Source organism: Vigna angularis, chromosome 11 (assembly GCF_016808095.1).
Source record: "Vigna angularis cultivar LongXiaoDou No.4 chromosome 11, ASM1680809v1, whole genome shotgun sequence".
NCBI lineage: Eukaryota > Viridiplantae > Streptophyta > Magnoliopsida > Fabales > Fabaceae > Vigna > Vigna angularis.
Genome location: NC_068980.1, coordinates 20,020,103 through 20,042,413, shown reverse-complemented (window position 1 = coordinate 20,042,413; position 22,311 = coordinate 20,020,103). Strand labels below are relative to the sequence as shown.

The following is a 22,311-nucleotide window of genomic DNA, read 5'->3' as shown; positions in this document are numbered from 1 at the left end:
ATATTATATTGATTATAAAACGAATAGATTTGTGGTCCAATGTCTCGAAAATAATGGCTATAATAAAAACGCAGATGTAGGAGGCTACTACTTTTAATATCTCAAATCTCTGTTACATTACAAATCACCTCATCTATCACTTTCCACTATAATCTATAGCTTCTTAAATCTTAAATCAACAATTTCTCTAAATCAATTTTTTTTATAAGAATTAAAGGAAGAAAAGGAATTTTAACCAATTTACAATAATATTGTGTGAAATTTTGGAAATTTTAGAATAATCCGTCTATGTACTGATTGTGTAAAGAATTTTATAGTATCATCTAAGATTACAATTATTATGAACATATTTACAATTAAATTAGAATTTATCAACATTATAAAACAACTCTAACAGTACACAGAAATTAACCTTCACTTTCGTACAAAATCCTTTTTACTAGTAATTTTTTTACCAATATATGAAACATTACCTAGTGTTATTCTACATAATATAGTATTTTCCTTCTGCTTTTAAATGATTATTTCCTATATGTTTATTAATTGATATCACATGAGCTAGTTACTCCCTACTTCAAAAAAGAAATCAAACATAACATTAAATACTTAGTTAACATTAGATACTTTAAACAAATTTAGTTAAAATATATTCTAAATGATTTTAATATTGTATTAAAAAGTTGATTTCAAATTTAATTTAATTTTATAATATTAAAAAATAAAATTTGTTTTTATTTATATAATATATAAATCAATTTTAATCAATATAGATTTCCAATTCAGTTTTTTAATATTTGGGCAAACTATTGACATATTCTTATATGGACTATATTAGATTGGGCCAATATTTCAATTTTCTTTTGCTAAAAATTATAATTTTCAAATATTAATTTAATTAAATAAATAATATAATTTTCACAAAATTGAATTTAAAACTTTAATAATTCATAATATCTAAACTAATTCTGAAAAAATATAATATAATTTGTTTATAATACAAATACAAAAATTGATATAATTGATACTAGTCTTATAATTTATATACTACAAAATTAAATTAATATGAATTAGGCAAATTTTGATCCATTACAAATAAAACTGGTCATAATCCAATTTAATTAAATTAGTTTGAGTAAAGTGAAAAAGTAACTTGACCCATTGTTGGATGCTAATTCTTTCAAAAGTTTTATTATTAATTATCCTTTTTTATCTTTTGAAATCAAATTTAGACAAAGACAGACAACTTAATATTTATCATCAATTGTGTGAAAAAGAGACAGCTTGCAGAAGAACGTGTTTGCGCGTATTTTGTGCTGTCAGTCATTATCCCTTTCATTTCTTTATTATTACACTCTCAAGAACCAAACAACACCAAAATTTCTTAGTTCAACTTTCTTCTCTAATTCTACCAATTTTCATCCTTTTTTTTTTTTATATATTTGCGTTAAAATCTTCTTCTCATTACACGTTACTAAGTCAGAAACATAAATCTGTTACAAGAAAAACAAAAATCTAAGATCAACGAACAACCTCTTCTTCTGTTTCTATCATTTGGATCTACCCTTTCTTCTCTCAGTTTTGAACTAGTCATGGTGTTTTCTCTCCACAAACGCTTCTGGGTTTCTTCCTGGTTTCTCCTTTTCTTCTGGGCCCTCTCTGTTTCTTCTCTCACTCCCACTTTTCTTTCTGGTAAATGTTTTTACTTTAAGCTGAATTTTGCTTTTTTGGTGTTGATTTTCTCAGTTTTGGTGAACTAAACAGTTTTCTGACAACATTCTGTGTTAATTTACATTTGGGGTTTTTCTTGTTCTTCTTTTCAGACCACATTTTCCATTCTCAAGCACAAGCACAAGCTGGTCGGAACCTCCTTCAGGCGAAAAAAGGTTTGTCATTTTTAATTTTGGTGGTTGTATTTTCGTTTCTTGTTCTATGCATTTGGATCTACCCATTATTAAGCTTTGAGAAAAAGAAAGAGTAAACCACCATGCATAATATTATGTTCTTGTTTGTCATATTAACTGATTCAACCTATATTTTAAGTTCAATTATTTGCCTGTTCTTTATGAATACTAAAAATTTACTTTTTTGTTAGTATTCTTTGAAACATTCAATTTTAGTTCTTAGTAAAAAATTCTTTGAAATATGATTGACCTAAAGAATTAGTTCCATAGCTGATCCAAAAGACTAAAGCTTGTAGGGATACAAGGTAGTCTCCCATCTGGAAGTCAAAGGCCTTAATTACCGATAGTTACGGGAAAATAGTGTTTGTAGTTTATATTATCATCCAATTACAAACTGTTATCTATGTTAAATTTGGTATCTTTTAACATAATTGTCTTATAAAACGTCATATCTATATTGACTTATTGTTTGACAGTATCAAATCCTTCTATATGATAAGTTATAATGGTCTGCTTATTTTGTCTTTATTAGTATGGTTTTTCTGTTTGTATCATTTTCATTTTGAGATTACAGAAACTAGGTGCATTCTTTTTGGACAACTGATAAACAACAATGGCTACTAGGTTAATGCAATGTAAATTGTATTCTATGTTTCCATAGGATTTTTGCCATTCAAAATGCCTTACTGGTTTATATGCAAAGTAGAAAAGTGGTAGGTTATATGAACTTCATCAAAGGTACAGAGCAAGTGACTCATATACCAAGCAACTGTTACAACTTGTGTTTTGGTTTCTTTGCGAGAGGATGAGTGGTTACTATCTGCTTCATACCAATCTCTTGAACTCTTTAAGAATTGAAAGTATGGTGTTTGAAAGCATCAAAATAGTATTCTGATGACACTTTTTTCACCTTGAACTTGCAGGTTGTTCTGTGAATTTTGAGTTTTTAAACTACACAATAGTCACAAGCAAATGCAAAGGACCCAAATACCCTCCCAAAGAATGTTGTGGGGCGTTAAAAGAATTTGCTTGCCCTTATGCAGATGTTTTGAATGATCTCACAAATGAGTGTGCCACAACCATGTTTAGTTACATGAATCTCTATGGAAAATACCCTCCTGGCCTCTTTGCTAGTGAGTGTACAGAAAGCAAGCGTGGTCTTGAATGTCCTGCATTGCCACCATCAGTATCAGCAGATGACACTTCAAATCAATTTCTACACTCTCCATCTCTGTTGCTGCTGCTCACAACCTGCTTCTTAATCTTGTTATTCTGATACATTTATACCAACTTTCATTCTTTTTCTTGCATTATATTGATGCATTGCCATTTTTTGTATGTTGTGTGTGAATTGCTGTTTGAGCCAAAAAGAAAAAATGGCCATGTGCCTGTAGTTTGAGGATTGTATTAACCAATTATGTATTGAAAAAAGTTACTTGTGCCAAGTGATCTATCTATCTTCTTGCTGCTTAATCATAGGTTTTTATTTCATTTCAATGAAATGCTTCATATAACAACTTGCACAATTTATTGCCCTTCATAGCAGGTTTGCTGTTTGTTCCTCTGTTGCTATTCTTATTCAATGTTTGATAACTTTCAATTGAATTATGTTTTATAGAAAGAAAAAACTATTTTTAGATTGAATATATGCATATAAAATTTATATTGACCTAAAAATGTTTAATGTTTATTTATGTAGATAAATTTGACATTATATTGATTTTCTTTAATTCATATTTATTTAATATGAATTGTTTAATTTTCTTTCTATTATTCTTCTATTTTGTCAAAAAATTACTTAAACAAGGTTATAAATTATCATTCAATTGATAATTCAATTATTGGTAGTGTAATAGGTAGTGAAATTATATATATATATATATATATATATATATATATATAATTTGATTTAATCACAAATAACTTTTTGTCTGATTCAGTAAACAATTAGCTTCAATATGATTTTTCAGATTATCACTGAAAAAGTTAACGGACTTCTTTAATATATATATATATATATATATATATATATATATATATATATATATATATATATATATATATATATATATATATATATATATGGATGTATGTATGAAGTGATGAGAAATATTTAATACAACATTAATTATTTTCTTAATAAAAATGTAAACCTAAAATGATTATTATTATCATGTTTTACACGTGGACTTATTATTAAAAAATAATTATTTATATCACTGAAAATTCAATTTAAATATTATAATATATTTGATTTGAAGTTTTACATATAATTTAGTTGTTAAGATATAAAATTATTGCGTTTATTTTAATATTTTTTTATCAAGTGTATTTTATTTTAATTTGTTAAAATGGATAATTTTTTTTAAAAAAATTACAAGTTGTGCCACTTTATACGACTTTATGATGAATGAGTAGTGTTAATGTGACAAGATTTCAATTCATAAGATTTATGAAGTTAAAATTGTGACAAAGTGATTCTCCTGACATGATTTCTGTAAAAAATGATATAAAGTTGTGTTATCTTAAATCATTTAAGTTTAAAAATTTAGTTATAATAATATAACACGACTTCTTCACAATACAATTATATCATTGACACGACTTACCCATATCAGTAACTTTTAATTATTGTTTCATTTTAATAAATTAAAAAAAAACACTAGTTTAGTTAAAAAAAACTTAGTTTTATTGTTGTGAATTATGTTATCAACTTTTTTAATATTATTTTTATATATTATATAGCTACTATAATAATTTATTGAAATAGATTATCTTGTAAGCTGACATGACCTAGAGTAAGTCATAGAAATAAAATAATATATTCCTATTTTGAAATTATGAATTCCTAAATAAATATTAATTAAAGTGTAACAAAAGTAGTTTAAAACTTTGACTCTAATAATTGATCTAAAATTGAATTTTGAACCAAAGTCCTTACAAGTTATGTTTTAAAAAGATCTGAAAACATTTATTTGAACGTGACACAATTTCCAATATAAATGAACAATTTTCCATCTTCATCAACGAGTTTACCATCTACTTTGCTTTGTTTAACTGTCCATTCCATTGCATATAAAACATGTACTAATGAACAATTGCATGCTAATAGTTTCTCTTAAATTATCCTTATTTTTTGAGCATAGAATGTTTTCAGTGCATAAAAAAGTCGCCATGATTATAGACCTAAAACAGATAAAAGAATCAAACTAAGGATTGAAATTACAATTTGAGGAGCAATTCATCTTAGAAGTTTATTTCAGTGTTAAAGGGTACATCTCACTTCAACAATAAAAGTGAGAGGGAGAACCAGAAATACATTCCAATCTTACAGCATTTTTCAAATTACAGCAATCCTCTCACGTTGTGGTTTTGCTATTCAACTACAACAGTTTCTTGAAGACACTTGCAGGGTAGCCTTCAACCTTATTACATTATTCTTAAAAGGCTAAATATTAATTATAGGCTTCTTATCAACAAGGAAAACATAGTATTTGTACATGCTAGATCAGTTGCTAGAATTCTGATCTTCTGTTCTTGCCTCTTAGGACAAGAGGGAATAATTGAGAAAATAAATTATATGTCAAAATAATCACCATATGAGGCTGAGTCTGGGCTTCTGACGGAACTGCTTTTTTGTGACACACCAATGACCAGGAAAGGTGCTCAACTGTATACAATTCAGAGACAGTTAGCCTTGAATCAGATACCTCTATCACATTGATTATAAAGTAAAATATCTCTGCTATCAAGTAAACCAAATTTGTTTGCTTATCTCAGGTGGTAGGAAGATAACTCACATTGCCAATAATCTTAGCTCCAAACCATGGCGTATCAGCACCATATGGAGGAGGTATGACTCTAACTCCATTGAACATGTAGGGAGGAAGTAAGGTATGGAGTTCTTTCTCTACCCTTTCTGTACCAAAATGGTTCCAAAAGAAGCATAGTTAGAAGAATGCCATAAACCAAAAATATAAAATGTCTCAATCAAAAATAATAATAAAAAAGAACGTTTACCAGCCAAACCAGGTAGGCATGCAGTCCCCCCTGATAAAACTATAGTCTTGTACCAATCATTGTCACCTGGTAAATCTGCAAAATGGCAATGTTCCACACAAAGAGCTATTGCTTGGTGCAGACCCATGGCTTGCCTAAACCAACAAGTGAGAGCAAGATAAGCTTCAGGGAATGCATAAAACACAACTAACAAGAAAGAAAGAATCTATATTCTAAGTTGTCATTGTATCAGATATTATGTCCCATGACATGCAGTGTAGTTAGATTTGCATATTGATTGGTTGCAAAATCATCAAGTCTGATACACAATGCCAACTGGTCCCCTCAAACTTTAGACAAAAATTTCTGAGTTGTACATTTCCTAGCCTGACATAAAATAAATGTGTTATATTTTTCCTCCTAGTCTTCTCTTGAATATCTTCTATGTTACATAAAATAAATGTGTTATATTGCTAGAAAAGTTTTTCCTTTTTCTCAAATTACATAAGATTTTTTATGTCCAGGATATCTTATGGTCATTCTTCATTAATTTTCTATCATACCAATTAAGCATTAAATTGTGATTTATTCTCATGAGTTTGCCATGGATCAACTAGGACGAAATTTACCCCATTCATCTTAAATTAGATAACCCTTCATGAAATGCAACTCCAAAAGTTAAAACAGTTCAAGTATGAAAGTAAACAGAATGGAATTTAACTTAGCCCAAAAACATGATTTCAATTTCATCCAGTAACAGCTGGTAGAAGATGCAATTTAGTGCATGCTTTAAAGATGACAAAATTTGGTAACATCAACCTAAGAAAAAAATATTTTTACTCAATCAAACAAGCCATTAATTATTGGAATTTGATGTTGGGAAAATAAAACAAATACGCAAAGCCCGTTCATAAGAAGAGATGTCAAATAAAGACTTTATAAAGTCATGCCAATCATTTTCATTTTAACAAAACTTCCTCCTTATTCTTGTGTTTTTGAGTCTACCTGTTAAAAAAGGATAGTTTAATTATTATTATTATTGACAAATTAACGTATACAATGCAAATGGGGAACCCTAAGCTTGTCGGGGGTAGGAGTGAAAAAAGAAAAATGAATTTATTTATTTTCAAGTTAAATGTACTTTTGCAAGTAATCCTTCCTAATAGACGATGATATCTCATGCTAATTTATGAATCGCCATAATCGTGGTAGAGTATCTCTAAGGTTGAAGTAACTATGCATGATTAATCTGTCATAGCTGTATGGCAATAAATGGAAAAACTTACACTCCAGCAAAATGAGGCTTGAATAAGACCTCTGCTGTCTGAAACCTCTCTTTTGAGAGGGTAAACCATCCTTCTCCTGCAGCCTCATATGACGCGTTTGTATCCTTTGATAGCTCAGCTTCATAATCAAGTGCAACATAGCATAGCTTCTGTCTCCATGCAAATAAAAATTACCAAACAACTTCTGTGAGAAGACATTTAAGTAAAAGATATCTGCAATACCAATCATTCCCACCAGACTTCAGTGAAAAAGGGAAACAAAGTAAAAGAGATAAAATGATATAAAGACAATTAGAAAGATATAAAGAGGGATTTGTTCAAACAGTGAAATCCCATGTTACTCTCAGATGAATCTTTTTTTCCCGGGCATAATTCATGGCATATCTCAGCTGAGAATCAAGAAACAATCCTTCAAGATACAGAGATTACATTTAAAGGTCTGACTTCTGTTGATGAATATTATTCCACACATTTAAAGATTAGCATTTCTTATTCACAAAGTAATGCCAAGATTCCATTCCAATTACTGAACCACCCCAACCGAGTGCTTTCCACCTCCAGTCTTAGTTCAAGTAGCTAACCCCACCAACTAATTACTCTAAACCACGACTCAGATATCATGTTAAGAAATGAATTTTAAACCTAACTCAATCCCACAAAACTGGCATAGCAGGATTTGCACTCTCTTATATACTCTAAATTGGGTTTATCACTAGTCGATGCAGGAGTGAAGACACACAAATGTTTTTTCTGTTATATTTCTGACTTTCCCCTTCATGCAAGAATCCTTCAGACTTGAAGCATGGACAATAAACAGATCTACCAACCTTTACTCCTTTACTTATGTCATTTATTATTTAATGTGCTCTCTAGGTTGATTGTTGCTAGAAGTAAGAAATATCTGAAGATAATATCTTAGAATATTTTAGAGTATCTATGATAATCTCCTGGGATTTATTCTTTTATATTTTGATTTGTTTCCTCATTTAATTAGGACATTATTGTGTGATTTATATAAATCTGCCTTTAGAATTAAGGTCATTAGAGACCAGAAAGACTCTCTTTTTCTTTGTGCTTATACAGGGAAAAGTTTTCATTAGGATGCTGATTAATTTCAGCAAATTCCAACAACAATTAATAGAAGCAATTTCTGTTCAATAACACAAAGTTAAACCTAACCTCTTCCCATTATCATTAGATAGAAAAATCTTCCTCTAGCTGAAGGAGACCAGGTCCCTGTCTTCTCTTAAACGACCAAGTTCTTAGAGCTTCCCATCATCTAATGTTTTAACTACTTAATAACTATGTTTCTAAAAGCTGGCAAAATAAATATTAGCCAGCTAATACCAGGAATCAAGACTCATTTTAGGGAAGCTTTTAGAGAACAAACATGTTGTAGGAGAGAAAGAAAGAAAAAAAAAAAGATGACTAGAATATCGTATCTTTATGAACACAATGAGTTAAGCTTATAAAAATGTCAAATATTTTGAATTCCAAAATTTATATAAGTGGATTGCATTTCATAAGTAATGGAGGGTCCTGTACTGTCCTCTAAGATGTGCTGTGGTAGCACACTTGACTTGATTGACTTGATTGACATCATAGAGTAAATCTCCACACTGTAAATATTTCAGAGCACAAAGATGAATATTACTACCTCTTTCAGTGTGCGAACAGTGTACAAAGATTGAAAAGTTAAGTTATTCAACTGCATCTTCTCCCTGAGAAATCCTGTAAGCTTCAGTGCTCCCAGCCCCACGACTTCCACACCCACCTTGCGCATTACTTTACCATTTAAAACTGTGAAAAGATAATGCAGGTCACAATTGCAACAGAAGGAAAAGTAGAAAAATGTTCATTAGCTTATAACATACAAAATACTGTTTGTATATCAGAACAAAGTGGTGACATTTAAGCATTATAGTCTTTCTCAAGTCCCATTTGCATTTCAAGAACAATTAATTTGATGCAAAAAATTTGTTGCTAAGCATAAATAAATTAAGAATTATATTAAGACAGAAAGGTAAGAGAAAAAGAAACAGAGCATACTTGGAACAATAGAAGTGACTTGAAAACCTATATTAACAACTATTCCAGAAGTTCGTTTTGCAGCGTACAGAGCTAGAGTGGCCTACATTTTACAACATAGATAGTAAATACACTTGAAAATAACTAGAAATAACAGAAACACAAATAATTCATTGGGAAAAAAACCATGCACAATTACTTTCAATAGACAATGATTTCAATATTGGTAAACAAGGTTCTATTCTCCAAGGTTTAAACTCGTAAGCTGGCAGAATAACAATTCTACTGCACGTAATCAAGTGCTTTGCGCTCTCACTTTCTAACAACTTCAGCAGAAAAACTGAATACATAGAAGTTGACGGTCAAATCCTAATTTACAAGTGACTCAATATACTTGATGGCAAAAACATATATTAAATATAAAATAACATTCATGTCCCAACAAACAAGGAAGCATAAACATGAATTACCTGGTTGACAGCACAAACAGCAGGAACATTCATGTCAAACAAAGATGCGTAGATTGCCTCTTTAAGCTGTTGTCTTGAAGCTTTTGCTGATTGAGTATCTGGAATGAGGAAATAGATTAACATTGTACAGCTGAACATCATATTGGAAGAAAAACTATGTATTATTTGTTGAAATTATAGGAATGTAAATGGCACGTCAAGACTGTGTTCAAGACAACGATTGTTCCTCGTGTCTAGAATAGAATGAACACTGCTTCTGAGACATAGAACAAGTTCCTATCAATGCTATGCCCACCATTGGAGAAAAATCACACAGGATTCCGAGCAATGAATAACCACAGATAACCACCACAGAGGATACCAGGAAACAGACCAAACATGTCAAGCTTCATGAATAGAAAGAGCATGTCAGAATTGACCCCTGAACACAGACAAGTGCAGTACATAGGACCCTAAGAGACGTGGGAAGGTAGAAAACAAGGCTAGTGACAGGGTGAGCTATACAAGTTCACTAGATAGGGTGACTGTTAAGGCACATAACAAAGCCCCAAGTGACAATGATAGGTTTCTGACCAAGAAACCCAAACTAATACTACAAAAGCACTAACAGAACACTGTATAACCTCTCATTTTATTATCAACAAAAAGAATACAAGTATAAGGCCACTATGAGAGCCTAACATCCCCCTACAGGATTAACAATTCCTGTACAGATTACCAACAGTCTAAAAGTCCCCCCAACAACTAACAAAGCCTATCTATTTATACAGACTCATTCCCGCCTTTCCTAACTGTCAGGGCAGTTAGGCTAACTAACGCTTCCTTCTCCTTTCATATACTCTCAATCCCTAACAGACAACCTCATAGAGGCAGCTGATCAAACATTTCTGAGACAGTTTGTGCCCTCACATTGATGGTTTATACCTTAGATTATGGATTGGAGACCAATTACCCAGCCCTGATAATGATAGGAATCTAAAAGAACATTCCAGCAAAAATAGTTCCAAACTTTAGGGAATACCAGTGAATAGTGTCAGGTCAAGTCACAAAATGATGGGTGTTTCTCTGATGCAGACAAACCAACGAACAACTATGTATAATACAGAAATAAAATATATGACACCTGAATTTAAAACTGAATTATTGTAACAATTGCGTTAATGCTCTTATAGTACTCATTTTTCTTTTCTTTTGTGAACCACTTGAGTATATCACAAAATGAAACTGACCTTCATAATGACATATTGGTACCGAAACAATAACTGGTTGTTTATTTGGTTTCACCTGCATCCTGCCAGCAACATAAGTCATGTCTAACTTAGAAACAAAGCCTTTCTGAAGTGCTAGTGAGAATCACTACTCAATTGAATGATCTATTTATATTTGATACCAATTGGAGTACAAGACTAGATATGCCAAGGCTTGAGGAAAAACAATCCTCGGGCTGTTTATTTACATTAATCAGAAAGGAATACAAATAAGAGAAGAATCCCTTGATTGTAGGCATGATAGAATATAACATTGAATGTAAAGATAAACAGGAACAAGGCAATGGTACTAATAACTGAAAAAAAAGAAAAAAGGAACAAATCTCAACAATATTCATAAGTATTAAAAACATAACCATTGCCGATTACATTTTACAAGAGATTGAACCTAGCAATACAAAGTATCTAGGGCATTTGGGAAGAGGAACATCATTGAAAATTCTCTCATAGTTTCAACAAAACAATTATTCCTTTATTCACGATAAGTTTGAAAATTTCCCTAGTGATAAAATTTAAATAATAATTAAAAATACTGCCCTCTGAACAGAGTGATTGCTCTGGTACAAAATTCATCTAAATATGTACATAGATATTCTAATGTGCAACGCATGAGACCAATAAGGATTTACTTCACTTGAAAGATTAAGTGTCAACTGTAACCAATACCTGTTATAAATAGTTGCAAAAAAATGTCGAAGCCTAGTATACATTGGAGACTCAATGTTACCAAACTCCTGCCCATCAAAGAGGAAAGAAAATATGCAGCCAAGTAAGAACAAGCTGAAAAAATACAGAACGCAATGCCTAGTATCTGCATAAGTGTTTTCTTCAATTTTTAGGCTAGCTCAAAGTCAAAATGAGAATAAGGTAAATTGGCAACGTGCAAGCAAGCCCCAGTTAGTGCTAATTTAAAATTAAAATCAGTACCAAAAATGTTGCTGATCGACCAGATGGACATTCGTATTTGCTCCAGCCAAATTTGCAGTAGCCAGAACCACCTAGAGAGATTGATGGACAAAAATAAAAGTAAGAGAAAATATAATCATCACGAATAAGAGAAACATAAGCTCACAGTTTAAAACTGCTAGACTGACCATCAATAATAATAGAACCAGGAACTTGTGCTCTCTGGCCATAAATATGCTTGAATGATAGCTGGGGCCAGTGGCCAACATATGCTCTGTAATTTAGGGAACTTAAACCACTTAAAATCACAAAATATCAATCACTTTCATCTATAAGATCTATAAGAGCATAGAACATCAATCACATGCACAACCCATCAAATTGAGCACAAAATACAATACCAATCACATGCCACCAAAATTGAGCTCACAACACCACCCATCAAATCCCAAAATTTCAATCTCTATGAAGTAGACAATACATCACCATTAAAAGTGCCAAATAAAAATCACTTGCACATCCCGTCAAACAAAACAAAGCACACGACACCATAAACATGCAGACTGACCATTGCTTAAACCACCAATCATCACTAGTAGAACCAATCGTCAAAGCACAAAATTTAAATGAGTATCAGCATAAACAATCAAACAAAGCACACAACACCAATAACACACACAAAGCATCATAGCTAAAAGAAACAACAACCATTTGGACCACCCACCAAAACACAAAATTTCAATCACCAACAGCACAATCCATCAAATTCACAAGCAAGACAGACCAGGGCACGAAATTTAAATCACTGGCACACCACCCTACAAAACACAAATGTCAATCACCAGCAGCACAATCCATAAAATCCACAAGCGACCGGTCAAAGCACAAAATTTGAACCTCTAACACACCACCAACCACTAAAACACAAAACTCCAATCTCTATCACCACACAGTCCATCAAACTCACCGGCAAGACCCAATGACCAATCCAAGCGCATCACCCATCACAGCAAGAACTTACACAACCCATCAAACCACAAAATTTTAATCACAATCCACCAAATTCACTAGCACCCATCCAAACATAATTCAAAAGCACCACCCATCAAAAAACATAATTTCAATCACAAACCAGCAAATTCACTAGCAGCACGCATCTTGACACAAAATATTGAATCCATGAAAAAGTGAAGAAGGAAGATCGACGGTAGTACTCACGGAAGAGGGTAGCCAGAACTCAAGGTGGTCTCAGCAAAGAAGACAGAATCCCCAGAAGGTTCAGCCTGATGGGTCTGAAGGAAGTATATCCAAAGTCTGTTATCAGACGCAATGGATCTCAAACTCTTGCAAACCACACTCAATTTTGCAACCGCTTTTGGACCCAAAAGCTTCAGAATTTGCATCAAGATATCACTGGGTAGCTGCTCCAATTCACCCATGTCAGAATGTGCCACTTCAAGTGAAAATCTTGTTGCAGTGGTCGTTGATGATGATGACGACGACGATGATGATGCTGACGTTGATGTGTCAGATCTCCACAACACCATATCCCAGGCCTTCCTCAGCAGCATCGACATGTTGAGAACAATGAACTGAGCTTACCTACCAATCACACCAACACACCCAATCCTCTTGGTTCTGCTCTGTTTGAATCCTATCCATGGAATTCTAACAAAAAAAAAAACACCATACACATGTTTTTTGTTTTACCATTCTTATTCTTAAATTATTATTTTTATATATAAAAAAAAAATCTCTCTAGAGTCTTCTTATCCAACTACCAATTTCTTTTCATCATAAATTTTGATGTGGCATTAGCTTTAGATGTTCAAATCTAATCTATTTTTACTGAAAAATTAGAAAAAAAAATACGTCTTTATATACAAATACGACTTTATTTTTTAATTTAGAGAATTAAGAAAAGTGGTTTATGTAGTTTATAATACTAAATTTGTTGATAATTTATAATTTGTACTATTATTTAGAAAAGTTTTTAAATGCATATGTTATAGAAAAAATAACTCTTTAAATTAGAGAACTTAATGTGTTTATCTTATTTTTAATGAATGGTATTACTGTTTATTTAGAGATACAAAAGTCATTAATAGGAGTGTGTTTCCTTCGTTTTGTAGTCTCACTTTTTTCGTATGTTCCCAATTTTTTTAGAAAAACTCTTTTTTGTTTTATAATTCACCTTGCCTCTAAAACATTCATTATTACTAGTGGAGTTATTTATTTAGACATTGAATTTGGAAAAAAAAAATGGTTGAAAGTGAATGTTTTGTAGGTATTGAAATTTCTTAAAGTCTGTTGAATAATTTTTTTTATTTTTTTTAGAGATTTAAAGTGATTGTGGAAGTGACACTAGTTTTGATTTATTTTTCAATCATACAATTCAGGAGTTTTTGGAATTGACCAATCGAGAATAATAATTTCATGATTAGTGAAGTTATGAATAATATGATATAAAATTCAGTTGTAGCACTCCCAAAAGAATCCATAATTATAATGTTTTGAAAGGTATTTTTCTATAACTCCAGGTTTTTTCATAATCCAGTAGATGAACAGAGTTTCCAATAATGAACCAAGTTTTTCTATCACAATTTTGAATAGAACCATTTCAGATATTATTGAACCTTGTATTCAAAGTTATATATATGAACGGTTTATTTGCATTTCCTTTATATTTACATTTTTAGTCTTTTTCTTATACCTAAGAATTAAAAAAATCGTGTACCAACTTTTCAACTTTTTCACTTTTCAATTATTTTTTTTAGGTTTTCAGTTATCCTTTTATAAATCTTCTATTTCCTTCTCTGCTCATTACATTTTTCTTCCCCTACATTTTTCTTTTTCTTCCCAACACAGATATTTCTCTCATTGTCATGTCTTGGTTTTGATTACTTTGGTTAAATATTTTAACTTTTATTAAAATTTCTTCAACCATAAAATTAGTCTGGTTGTTAGTAACTACCTTCAACAACATTTATACGGTCGAGATTCACTAAATCACTAAATGCAGTTATATTTAATCGTATCACTAAATCAACCTTATTTCTCATGCTAAAGATTCATTTTATAGTTCCCTTTCTTCACATACCTAACCTAATTTAGATAGGAGAAACCATTAATTCATTTCTTTTCACTCTTGTTACTCAAAACTCAAAGCATGTAGAAGTTGAAGTACACGCTCTTGCTCGATCACAATTGGAACCCTAATCAACTACATAAACAAATAGGGTCAGATTATTGCAATAAAAAGAAAGACAAATTTTATTACGTTTTCGGTTATCCTATTATAAATCTCATCTTTCCACAGTGAAATTATTAATTGAGATAATAGATACTTAATAAAATTTATCCTCATTTTATTTTTTTTTATTCTTGATTTAACAATTTCAAAACATACTTTACTTATATCACATTAGTGTCATTAAAATGAAAAATATCTTTTATTATTTTTTATAGAAATAATGATACTTTGACAAAATAGTTTGACAACATTTTGACATGGATCACGTGTCAAAATGTCACTGATCCACATAGAAAAAAAAATTAAAAAAAGGAAAATGACATGGAAACAAAATGAGACAGGGTTTCAAGTGACGGGTTTCATTTTGTGATTTCAAAAGTGGGATCTGAGGTAACCTTAGAGGGAGAACCCTAGAGAGAAGGACTTCCCTCCCACCAACTCAGTTTCGTGCCTCTTCCCACAAGCGTCACGGTCTGTTGTTTGAGTTTGCAGTCCGTCGGAGTGTCGTCATTGACGTGTACGTTGTAGCGTCCTCCCTCCCATCCACCAAGAAGCGTTCGTCTTCATTCAAGCGTGGTCGGACTGTCACCGTTGAAGTTGGTTGGACTGTCGTCGTTGAAGTCAACGTTGTAGGCGCCGCCATTTGAGGTGCTTTTTGAAGGTTAGCTTCGTTCTTTTTCGGTAATGCATTTTTTGTGTTCGATTGGTTTAATTTGTTTAATTTTTTTTAGCATTTATGGGTTGTTGTGTTATTTGGGTGATTTCGTGGTATGGTTAAGTATGACATGAAGTTGTGTAGAACATTTTGTCGTTGATGTGGTTTTTGGGTGGAAAATATGAATTTTTTGGGTTTGTGGTTGTTGTTGGGTTATTTAGACTATGATTTTGTATTATGTTTGGTTTTGAGTTGTTGTTGGGTTAATTTTATTATGGTTTTGTATTATGTTTGGTTTGACGGTGATGGATTGCATTGAAGAAGAAGGTCATAACAATGTAAGTAATGGTTGTTTATTTTGAAAATAATTTGTAGTTTCGATTGTGAACGTGGTGTGACTGTTGAAAGGCTTTTTGGTCGCACAAAAAATCAACAAATCATGTCCCCCTAATGTAGTAAAGGGCTAACCAGGAATCAATCCAAAGACTCAACAAAGATTAAGTTCAAAGTGTAAAGTTGAAATCCTGTTATTTATTTACTATTTATTATCTAAACTATTAATGCAATGTGGGGACTAGGGATGGCAACGGGTCAGGTCGGGCAAGGGTAGTGCCTACTCGTAACCCGACCCGCCGGATAAAATCGTATCCGCTACCCGACCCGCTATCCGCCGGGTACCCGTTTAAAAAATACCTGCAGGTATTTTAAAACCCGTGGGTACCCGCAAAAAAAAATTTAATACATTTTAAAAATAAAATTTAAATAAAAAAAAAAATATATATATATATAATATAAATTAAATTAAATGTAAATTAAAATTTAATTTTAATTAAATTTAAATTAATAAAATATAATTTTATTTTATTTTTAATTAAATTTAATTAAAAAATATATAAATTATTTCTTTTTAATTTTTTGCGGGTAACGGGTACCCACGGGGCGGCTAGTATATTATCCGTACCCGACCCGTTTAGAAGCGGGTATTAAAATACCCGCTACCCGTTACCCGCGGGTAGTAAATATTCGCGGATAGTTACTATCCGCCGTGGATTTTATCCGCGGATACCCGTGCCCGCGGATAAAATTGTCATCCCCAGTGAGGACAATTAAAAGAATGTAATTAAAAAGAAAAGAATTAAAACTAAAATTTGTAAACTGTTTGAAAGAAAAAAAAAATAAAACCTACATTAAAGTAATGAAAAGATTAAACTTAACTATGCATACAAATCAAACAGTAGCTAAAACAAAAGAAACATATGTGCATGGAAATTGAAATGAACAAATCAAATTTGAACACTGAATCACAACAATAACAAACTAAACATTGTAAAACACATCAAACCTAGGGTAAAACAACAAAATGATAACATCTAAATTCAAAAAACAATTGTAATCAAAATGTAAAATCCTTAACTTGCAGAGAAAGTAAATCAGCACCAAAATTTAAATCTAACCTAGTCCAACTATCATCAGAAAGCAATTGAGAACAAAATTTAGAATTGAAACAAAGTAAAATCAGTACCTAAATTCTAACTAATCAAAAGCAAGATAACAATCTCAAAAGCATAATTGATTTCATAGGTGAATGTACATTAGAGTGAATAAAAGAGTGCTTAGAGTTCTCAAGAAGACATCTTGTTATGTGAATCCCACCTCAAGGTATTCTGGTTCATATTTCAGAACCTAATTTGACTCTTTCCACTAATTTGTCCAACCAATATTCATTTTCCCATTCATCAATCAAAAATTCACAAACAAATTCAAGAAAGCATAAAACAAAATTTAAATGTGCCAATGATTGAGGATAAAGTATCAATTACACTCAAAAAGACATTCTGACTAAAGTAAGCCCATCACATGGCGTATAATTCATATTTCAGAACTTGCAATGGTAATTTCCACTTATTCTCAATCAATGCAAATCTAAATCTGATATACACTTTAAAAAGAAAAGAATAGAAATACAAATTTGAATGAATCTTTATGTATTGGACTCATCTCTGACTCGAGAAGACATCTCGAAAATGAATTCTCACTGTGGAGTCATTTAATTCCTAAAGGAATCATAGAATGAAGAGTTCTAGAATCCAAATCAATTTCCCAAAGCAAAACAATTGCAAAAAATCAAAAGCACAGAAAGTTTATTAACAAGAAAAGAAGATTACAACTATACCGGAAGTCACCAAGATTCTCGCGGTCTGTCACCCTCACAATTGTCTCGGCGAAATCCAGAAGCCAATGTAAACCCTAATCTATGATAGTGAGTAAAACTAGAACTACTTTCTATTCCACTCAGAAATTAGAACTGTAAAAGCTTAGTAAAAGTAAAAGTGTATTTGTACATGGCAAAAACTCCTTTATATAGGGTTGAAGAAAGAAGTAAAGAAAATATTGAGAACCTTCTTCACGACGCTTCCTTTCTCCAATCAGACGACCCTCTTCCCTTTGCTCACGAGCTCACGTCTGATCACTCTGATCATCTTCAACCTCTCCATCCAGCTTCGGTCACGTGCTTCTTCTTTAATCTTCTGGGCAAGTGGTGCGCTCCTCTCTTCAGCTCTCTCTCTCTCTCTCTCTCTCTCTCTCTCTCTCTCTCTCTCTCTCTCTCTCAGCCCTAGCTTAAGGGTTTGCTTTTCTTTCATTTTTAATCTTACTCGAGCCCCTTTGCAAATGAGGTGTGTGAGACAAGGACCCCTAAGAAGTAGCTGCCAAAACTCACCGCATTACTAATTCAACTGCAACATTTTTGCTTAATTGGCTTTAGCCCATCCACGACCTAGTTAAAGTGCATCAGCCTACTTTATGGCATCAACATACTTTATGGCAGCAGCCCAATAAAAAAAACTAAGATCCAGCTTGTGCAGCAGCTTGGCTTCCACTTCTTACGAAAATGCACCGCATTACTAAAGTTCGAGACAACCAAAAACCAGTCCAATGCAAGGTGCATCTCATCCAAATCTTACGGCCCAATCTACTGCTTACAGTTTCAACCCTACAGAGAAAACAAATGCAATTTGATCAGCCCAATTTTTTAATGTAGAGGCTCAATCCTGGAATTTCAATTCAACTATGAACAAAAGAAAAAAAAATCAATTAGCAATTAAAGATAAAGAGAGCATTAAAAAAATTAAGGGTTAAATATGTTTTTAGTCCTTCAACTATCATGTGATTTTAGATTTTGTCCCTCTTTCAAATTTTGGTACACTTTGATCCTTGACCTTAAGAAACTCTAATTTTTACTCCTCGAAAATCAACGACGTTAAATTTAATCTGACATGGCTAACAATGTATCGCGTATGATGTTAACTTACTTGCCTACTATATGCCACGTTTGTGCCACGTTTGATATTAGCGTTGTGAACTTAAAAACAATTATTCTTTTCACAACCACCACCACCATAACTTCGTTAAGCCACCACCTTCCACCATCATCGTTTTCATCTTCGCCACCGTAGGACCTTTGCACTGTCATGGCGAAGCAAACCTGCAAACCCAAACCACCATCGCGAAGCCAAATCGAAGTCCAGAAACCTTCATCGTGCATTAGTTCATCTTCCTCCACCACCATAGAGGCCTAAATCAAAACCGAAGAACACCAAAATCACATAACCCTAAATCCCCAATTTTCAAAAACCTCAACATCGTGCAGCGTCTTCCTTCTTATTGCAATCATCAATTTGAATTTCAATAGTGTACGATTCAAGATTGGATGAAAAATCTGGTAGTAAATGTTTCATGATTAAAGAAGAAACTAAATGTTTCATGATTAAAGAAGAAAGTAAATGTTTTATGCAGTTCAACAATGTACGATGTTATGATTCAAGATTGAATGAAAAATCTAGAAGTGAGGATTCTAATATTTTAGGCAGAATTAAGTTTTATTTATGAGAAATTCTTATATTAAAAATAGAAAATATATAATATAAAATATAATAGAATTTATGGGCTTGGGTGTTGGTGAGTTGCTTGATATCTACCTTTTTTCTGCTTCTGCATCCTTCCCAGGTTATCAACATTGAAAGCTACCACTCCTCAAAGTCAAGGTTCATGAATCATGTCTTTTTATTTTCTGATATTCTCAATAAAGTTCTCATCTTTTTAAGCTACTACTTCATGTGGCTTGTGGGGTGCTTTGATTTCTCTACCTCTTTGCTTTGTTAGCTTTTTTCCTCGTTTGGGTTTCTTTCAATTTCTGATTGACCCTTGTGAACATCAGTCCTGGACTTCTGCTGGAGTAGACAGAGAAGAGAAGAAATCCTTCATATGCTTGTGCTCCATAATTGACTTTTTGAGATAAGGGTTATTAACAGGAGATGTAAAGATGGAGAAGAAAAGGAAGATTATGCACTATAGGAAGATTATTTGCTTTTGTCTATTTTTTCCTTAGTTCATTATATAGATCAATTGCCTCGCAGAGATCACTGATCTCGGTGGATGCGGTGGGGTCTTCGTTGGCGTACCAGGCGTTCACCACCTGATTTCCAAAGTTCCTAGCCCAGGCGATGGAGGCTCCCAATCGAAGATGCAAAGAAGGAGACGGAGGGAGAGGGAGGGAGAAAAGCAGGGAAAGATTGATTCAGTGTCAGAGAAAGAAAAAATGATGTGGCACATCGTTAGCCAGCTCAACCTATTTTTAACGGTGTTGGTTTTGGAGAACGAAAAATTATAGTTTCCTTAAGAACAAGGATCAAAGTGTACCAAAGTTTGAAAGAGAGACTAAAACTAAAATCGCTTAATAGTTGAGGGACTAAAAACATATTTAACCCAAAAATTAAAAACCTATTTAAGCAAAATAAAGAAAAGATTTTTTTTTATTAAAAGTTTTCCAAAAGAACTAATTTCCTATATATTAACATAGACTAAAAAATACTCCTAAAAACCTATTTTTAACTAAAATTCTATAAAACTAAAGAATTAATAGAAAAACCTAAAAGTAATCTAATTCTACGAAATTAAAGACAAAAATATGCTATCCTAGACTTCTAAACACAATTAAAAGTGCAAAATTAGGGAGTTATTAGTGACACCAAAGTCATAGTCAACATTAATGGTATACTAAGAGAAATTGATCGGACACGTATCGACGATACTCCATTCAAGTGGTGTTTTTATATCAATAGGTCGATTGAGTTATGCACTCCTTTGTTGAGGGAAATGGTGACCCGTTGGGTTGGGCGCAATGAATGCTTTGTTTTGAAGCAAACAATTTTCTTCAAAGTCATTAAATCTAAAAGAAGTTGTAAGTAAGATAAAATTGTTAATAGAAAATAATGAGATGGATGTTGATTGTGTATGTCGTTTGTATATTTTACTTTATTTTATTGTTTTTTACTTTCCAACAAAATCAAAGGCAGTTAGTAACATGCCTTTTTTTACTATTTAAATACATTAAAACACTAAATCTATGCAAATCAAATACAACCATACATACATTTTTCCTCGTATGAGAAGCTTTATTCTGTTCACCAAGTTCCTCCATGACACTACACCAAAACCAAACAAGGATAAACAATATATATATATATATATCAATAACACACATAAAACAACCAAACCAATAAATGGTGGAAAAAAGTAGAAAAGAAATAAAACACACCAAACAACAACTAAAGAGTTTCCAAACGAACGCTCAAACGACTGCGAAACAGCGAAAACACGTCCTTTTCGGTGCCCGTTGCAATCAAAGGTTCGAACGCCGAATGATGTTTAGCCGGTGAACGGTGCCGGTCAGCGGAGCGAACAATACTTCCTCAAACGATGGTACTGCGACAACGGACCGCTTGTGGGGATAGGCACGAAAATGGGAGGGTGGGAGGGAAATCCTTCTCTCTAGGGTTCTCTCCCTCTAAGGTTGCCTTAGATTCCAATTTTGAAATCACAAAATGAAACCCGCTACTTGAAACCCTGCCCCATTTTGTGTCCACATCATTTTCCTTTTTATAATTTCTTTTCCATGTGGACCAGTGACATTTTGACACGTGGCCTGTGTCAAAATGTTGTCAAACTATGTTGTCAAAGTACTGTTATCCTTTTTGGATATAATTGTACACTAACATGATTGTTGTTGAACCCTGTGTCAAATATCTTATTCTCAACTACATCGAACTCAAAAATTTTGTGCGTGTTAAGTCTAAAACCTAAATGCAAGAATTGCAAATATCAAATGATATGAGTGCTGCAAAATGGAATAGAGTTGCACATATGGAGACCGACGCAAATCTAAATTTATTAAAATGGCTAACTGGTTATCACTTATTAGTCAAGATAAAATACAAGCTCCCTTTGAAGTCTTATAATCTCTATTTAAAAGAATAGGCGTGAAGACCTATTTTCTTATTATCTTTCTAAAAATGTTTGAGTGACATTAAGGGTACTCTACCTAACATGCGAGACATAGGGTATTTGTTTCAAAGAAAGAAGAAGTTAGATGTTTGCTCCTATATTACAAGTTGACGTATATATGCCATTAAAGACTATGACTCTGTGACTGGGTTCCATCATGTAAATGGCGGAAGTAACGCCGACTGCCACCACTAGCCCGGTCA

At 32.4% G+C, this 22,311-nt stretch overlaps 2 protein-coding genes across 2 annotated transcripts; one reads left to right on the top strand and one right to left on the bottom strand.

Annotated features, from left to right (window-relative positions):
* Positions 1 to 1,345: 1,345 nt before the first annotated feature.
* Positions 1,346 to 3,346, top strand: LOC108333095 (GPI-anchored protein LLG1). Its single transcript, XM_017568429.2, has 3 exons — positions 1,346 to 1,689; positions 1,821 to 1,883; positions 2,825 to 3,346. Exons 1-3 carry the CDS (start codon positions 1,590 to 1,592, stop codon positions 3,175 to 3,177), a joined length of 516 nt encoding a protein of 171 aa, XP_017423918.1. The 5' UTR covers positions 1,346 to 1,589; the 3' UTR covers positions 3,178 to 3,346.
* Positions 3,347 to 5,097: 1,751 nt separating this feature from the next.
* LOC108334168 (actin-related protein 8) lies at positions 5,098 to 13,561 on the bottom strand. Its single transcript, XM_017569858.2, has 12 exons — positions 13,077 to 13,561; positions 12,047 to 12,132; positions 11,880 to 11,950; positions 11,619 to 11,686; positions 10,914 to 10,975; positions 9,685 to 9,782; positions 9,236 to 9,317; positions 8,844 to 8,986; positions 7,187 to 7,335; positions 5,922 to 6,055; positions 5,702 to 5,820; positions 5,098 to 5,571 (listed from the first exon to the last, which is right to left on the bottom strand). The coding sequence occupies exons 1-12, from the start codon at positions 13,433 to 13,435 to the stop codon at positions 5,494 to 5,496; spliced, it is 1,449 nt and encodes a 482-aa protein (XP_017425347.1). The 5' UTR covers positions 13,436 to 13,561; the 3' UTR covers positions 5,098 to 5,493.
* Positions 13,562 to 22,311: the final 8,750 nt, after the last annotated feature.

Bases quoted from the DNA above. Each gene is read 5' to 3' on its own strand.
- LOC108333095 (XM_017568429.2), top strand. From the start codon at position 1,590: ATGGTGTTTTCTCTCCACAAACGCTTCTGGGTTTCTTCCTGGTTTCTC. The intron at 1,690-1,820 runs GTAAATGTTTTT...TCTTCTTTTCAG, and splicing joins CACTCCCACTTTTCTTTCTG to ACCACATTTTCCATTCTCAA. The intron at 1,884-2,824 runs GTTTGTCATTTT...TTGAACTTGCAG, and splicing joins CCTCCTTCAGGCGAAAAAAG to GTTGTTCTGTGAATTTTGAG.
- LOC108334168 (XM_017569858.2), bottom strand. From the start codon at position 13,435: ATGTCGATGCTGCTGAGGAAGGCCTGGGATATGGTGTTGTGGAGATCT. The intron at 11,951-12,046 runs GTCAGTCTAGCA...CAATCTCTCTAG, and splicing joins TGGTTCTATTATTATTGATG to GTGGTTCTGGCTACTGCAAA. The intron at 5,821-5,921 runs GTAAACGTTCTT...ATTTTGGTACAG, and splicing joins ATGCCTACCTGGTTTGGCTG to AAAGGGTAGAGAAAGAACTC.